This window comes from Mus pahari, chromosome 17, assembly GCF_900095145.1.
Source record: "Mus pahari chromosome 17, PAHARI_EIJ_v1.1, whole genome shotgun sequence".
In the NCBI taxonomy this organism is placed as follows: domain Eukaryota; kingdom Metazoa; phylum Chordata; class Mammalia; order Rodentia; family Muridae; genus Mus; species Mus pahari.
Genome location: NC_034606.1, coordinates 53,762,325 through 53,767,506, shown reverse-complemented (window position 1 = coordinate 53,767,506; position 5,182 = coordinate 53,762,325). Strand labels below are relative to the sequence as shown.

The 5,182-nt window shown below is 45.1% G+C and overlaps 1 protein-coding gene across 1 annotated transcript in view; it reads right to left on the bottom strand.

Moving 5' to 3' along the window:
- The window catches only part of Zbed4 (zinc finger BED-type containing 4), a 35,036-nt gene that overhangs the window by 6,537 nt on the left and 23,317 nt on the right, over positions 1–5,182 (bottom strand). Inside the window, exon 3 of the mRNA XM_021216271.2 lies at positions 7–2,115. Coding sequence (XP_021071930.1) covers positions 7–1,750 — 1,744 coding nt within the window. The 5' untranslated portion in view covers positions 1,751–2,115. The remainder of the gene's footprint in view (positions 1–6; positions 2,116–5,182) is intronic.

Below are 5,182 nucleotides of genomic sequence, written 5' to 3'. Positions count from 1 at the left end.
GGCCACAGTGCAGGCACACCACCTTTGTTGAGTCTGCTGAACAAATAGAAAAGTGATTCCACAGCTTTGAGGTCTTCTTGCTATTAGTAGGAAACACACCNTGATGGTTTTTTCTTACCACTGCTGGCAAGTCAGTTAATTTGGAGGAGCTTTCTGCAGAAGCCAAAGTGGCATATGGAGAGTTTGCCAAACTTGCACCCAGAAAGTCCTTCTGGTTCCCAACCACCTCAGGGTGGCGTCTGTACAGGTGTCGCATCAAACAACTGGTGCCAACATCTCCTTTCTTCCCCCGACTAATAACGCAGCTACAGTACCGGCACACTGCTTTGAGACTGTCCATGGGGGCCAGGGAAAAGTGATGCCAGACTTCCGACTTCAGTCTTCTCATCACCTTCTTATTCTGCTGGAAGACGGTGCCTGATTCAAACCTAGGATTTACCATGTCTGCTGGCTGCTTCTCTGGAGAGGACACTACAGAGGCCTCCCCCAAGTCATCAGAGGATGACAACATGGACGCATCTTCCCGGGAAACATCCCCAGGATTAGTGTGTGATGACAGGTCCTCAGGAAGCCTGTCTGGGGATGAGGAGGCAGAAGGCGACTCTTTGACTTGTTTGCCTGGAGCCAATGATGCGGAGTTGAGATCCCCTTCTGGGGGCAGCAGGGCAGGCAGCAGGGTAGGGGGCATAGGGTACAATGGTGGGATGCCTGTGTTGCCCCCATTCTCCTGCAGTACAATGGAGCGATGTGCTCTCCACATGTGCCTGATGAGGCAGCTTGTGCCCAGGTCCTTCCCGTTCTTCCCTCTACTGAACTCATTCATACAGTGGACACAGACAGCCTTGGAGCTATCGAGGGGTGACAAGTAGAAGTGCTTCCAGACGGCTGACCTCCTCCTGGACCCAGATGTGCTTTTGGGAAGGGAAAGGTTTCTGTCTGCCATGGTTTCTGAAGTGTCGTCATAATGGAGCATGGAGAGGTTGGGGGAGGAGCCTGCCAAGGCCTCCTCTCTGCTGTACTTCTCAGTGACAGACACATCGGAGGACACCTCTTCAGAAGAGNCTCCAGTCACAGACTCTTCCACTATTTGGTCAGGGGATGGGCTCTCNGGAGCCATTTTCTGGACAAGTCTGANAGANGAGAGCACAGTGCTCAGGTCTCCCACCTCTGCAGGCTGGGGTGGAAGCAAAAGAGAGGGAGGGGAAAAGGAGGACCCTGCTGATAGACTTCCATTTTCTTGAATGAGCTTGGTGGGGTGTGCCCGCCTCACATGTCTCATGAGGCAACTTGTACTCAGGTCTTTTTCATTCTTGCCCCTGCTGAACTCTTTCATACAGTATGTGCAGATTGCCTTAGTGCTGTCTCGAGGGGAAATGAAGAAATGCTTCCAGGCTGGAGACTTCTTCCGGGAGCTTATGTGTCGACTGGAAAGAAGGCTCTGGGTCACAGCTTCCATGGCTACGTTGTACAGTGTGCTACTATACTGGGAGAAGAGTGACCCATAGTCATCCTCACTCTCGGCAGGTAAAAATTTCCCAGAGGGCTGACAGGCACAGCTTGCTGCCCTGATTTCTGCCTGTTCATCGCCACTGTCGGTCTGTCTCATATCCTCTGACTCACTTTTAAAGTCCACTTGTTCCAAACTGCGACAAGGAATTTGATCATCATCTTCCTCCTCTGTTTTGAAATTTACTTTGTCAGAAACAAAATCACTGTCCCCCTCGGGACAAGTTTCTTGCTTATCCTCCATGACCAACCATAATTATCCTGGTTGCTTTATCATTCTGACATCTTAGGTTAATAAAAACTGCTTATAATGTCCACTTGTGAACCCTTAAGTAGATTTTATTCACTTTTTCATAATCTCATTTTCTAGGCTGTTTACTATGGCTGACCATGAATGTCACTGGAAAGCCAAGTATGTTGCTCACACAAGCACACTGTCACAGGGCATGGAGTGCTGTTCTGAAGGAATACTGCAACCAAATACTTCTTGTTGTATACACCAATGCATGCAGCACAGACTGTATACACCAATGCATGCAGCACAGACTTCTTCCTCTTCTCCAAGACAGGAGCCCCACCATCCTGAGGGTACACACAGTCCTTCATTTCCTGTAACACAGGATATCAAATTAAGCATGGAACTGAATGAACTGTATATTCAAAATATTTTATCTCAGGGATCAGCCTAAATATATAGGAGAAAAATTTCCATGATAGAAAGCTAAAGTCAAAAACCTTGCTAGTGACATTTTGTAATCCAGTCACATAAAAACAAAACAAAACCCCCAAAAGATGTAAATTTAAATTCCAGTGTTCTACCACTAAAGGAGTAGGGAATATGAATGAGGAGCAGTGGTGACACTAAAAGAATTTCACAAGGAATTTACAACCTTCTTTGCGTTTTTCCATTATTATTCACTTTACATTCCAATTGCAGCCCCCCACCCCATTTTTTTCCTTAAGGTTTATTATTTATTTAATGTTGAGACATCATGTATCTCTGGCAGATCTGAAACTCATTATGTAGATTAGGCTTGCCTTGAACTCCAAGAAAGTCACATACCTCTGTCTCTTAAATGCTGACATTAGAGGTATGTGCCACCACAAACAACAAAGTTTTTTTTATTTTTGCTGGGTGTGATGGCAGATGCCTTCAATCCCAACATTAAGGAGGCAGGGACAAGAGGAGTTTTGAGTTTGAGGCCTGCCTGGTTAACACAGTAAGTTTAGGGTTAATCACAGTGCATAGTTAGACCCTGTTACATGTATGAGTGTTTTGCACACAGGTATATCTGTGCACCACACATACAGAGACCCTATAGAGGCCAGAAGAGTATGTAAGATCCCTTTGAACTGCACTAACAGAAGGTTGTGAACAGGAACTGATCCGGGGCTTTCTGCAAGAACAAGAACTCATACCTGCTGAGCCATCTCTCCAGGCCCGTCTTACCCTTCAGTTTACCAGAGGCACCACACAGTGTTACTTTAAATCCTACATTCCTTGAAATCAATTCATTCTACCTTTCAAGTAGAATATGTAAAGATAAGAGTTCCAAATGTTCTTATGAAATAATAATTCACAGAATAACTCAAGACTGAAATCCAAAGGAGAATATATGTTTGTGGAACAGTTTAAAAAGCAACACAAGGACTGCTGAGTGGGTAAAGGCACTTGCTGCCAAGACCGGTGATTCAGGTTTGCTCCCTAGAATCCACACAGGAGAAAGAACCAATTCTTCTTCCAAGCTATCCTGTACCTGCCCCCACCCCCACACAGGAGAGAGAACCAATTCTTCTTCCAAGCTGTCCTGTACCTCCAAGCTGTCCTGTACCTGCTCCCACCCCCACAAACACACCTTCTGGCACATACACCCTCAACACAAAATAAACAAATGTAAAAGCAAAGCAGCCAAAGCTAACACTGGCATGTGGCAACAACGTAACCAGGGCCCCAGAGCTTAGCACAATTGGCTCCACGTGGAAGTACCATCCAGCTGTAACGCTGGCAGACAGCACCGCCTGAAAATAAAGACCTCATCAATCCATCAAAGTCCCCACTTCTGGGAAAGTCTCTAAATGCCTGGGTTTTGCTTTTGGGCTTCTGGTTAATGTGTTAACTGTGGCATGGCTTCTGTGCTAGAAGGCTCGCCTAAGTGAGCTGACCTCAGAGATACCTGTACAACAGTGTTATCACAGCACTGTTCACAACCAAGTCATGGAGACAGCCAGGAAGGCCACTGTCTTAGTTAGGGTTTCCATTGCTAAGAGACACCATGACCAAGGCACCTCTTTTAAAGGACATTTAATTGGGGCTAGCTTACAGGTTCTGAGGTTCAGTCTATTATCATCATAGCAACAAGTATGGTAGCATCCAGGCAGACATGGCACTGGAGGAGCAGAGAGTTTTACATCTTGTTCTGAAGGCAAGCAGGAGAAGCCTGGCCTCCATGGATTTAGGAGAAGGGTCTCAAAGCCCACCCCCAAAGTGACACACCTCCTCCAACAAGGTCATACACTTCCTAATAATGCCACTCCCTGGGCCAAGCATATTCAAACCACCACAGCTACCAATAAGATAGACAGAATGTACTACATAAACACAATAGAGTTTTATTAAGAACAACAAAATGGGGCTGGAGAGATGGCTAACTCTAAGAGCACTGACTGCTCTTCCAGAGGTCCTCAGTTCAATTTCTAGCAACCATCTGTAATGGGCATCTGACACACCTCTTCTGGTGTGTCTGAAGACTGCAACAGTGTACACGCATATGTGAAATAAATTAATAAATCTTAAAAAAAAAACAACAAAATGTTATTTGCAGGAAAAAGGGGCTGAATCTGGAGATCATCATGCTAAGTGGAATTAGCCAGACTCAGACAGGCAAAAGAGCACATTTTCTCTTCTGTGGGACTTAGGGAGTAACTGAAAGTGTCGAAAGTCATAAAGCACTGCAACATAATCTGAGTAATTACCAGATCTACTCTTCTCATCACCTCTGCTCCCAAGGAGTGGAATTCTCAGTGTAAAAAGGAAATAGAAGCAGTGAAGCTTGGACATACCCTTTGTTCTCTCAACACTTTTTATACTGGTTCTGTTCACTACAAAGGCCTGACAACTGCTCACAGCATGGTATCTCTCATATTCAGCCTGGACTGTAGTTTAAAATCATCTCTTAAAAGTTATTAACAGAATCCGGAGATGAGGAAATGGCTTTTTAGGTTTGGAGCTGGAGAAATAACAGGATGAGCCCAGAACAACTTGGCATGACAGAGAGCAAGGAACCTTTAATAGTGTGTGAGGTCTTTACCAAAGCCATCTAGACGATTCTTGCAAAGGTTCCCATTGTCCAGAGAGACAATCTGAACACAAATAAGCAACACATCAACATACAAAAATGTTTAAGTTTATAAAGTCACTGTGTGGGCTGGAGAGATGGTTCAGTGGTTAAAAGCACTAGCTGCTTTTTCAGAGGACCTGGGTTCAATTCCCAGCACCACATGGCAGCTCAAAACTGTCTGTAACTCCTATTACAGGGGATCCAACATCCTCACACAGACATACATGTAGTCAAATAAACAATGGACATAAAATTAAAATAAATAATTTAAAAAAAAAAAGCCTGGGGCTGGTGAGATGGCTCAGTGGGTAAGAGCACCCGACTTCTCTTCTGAAGGT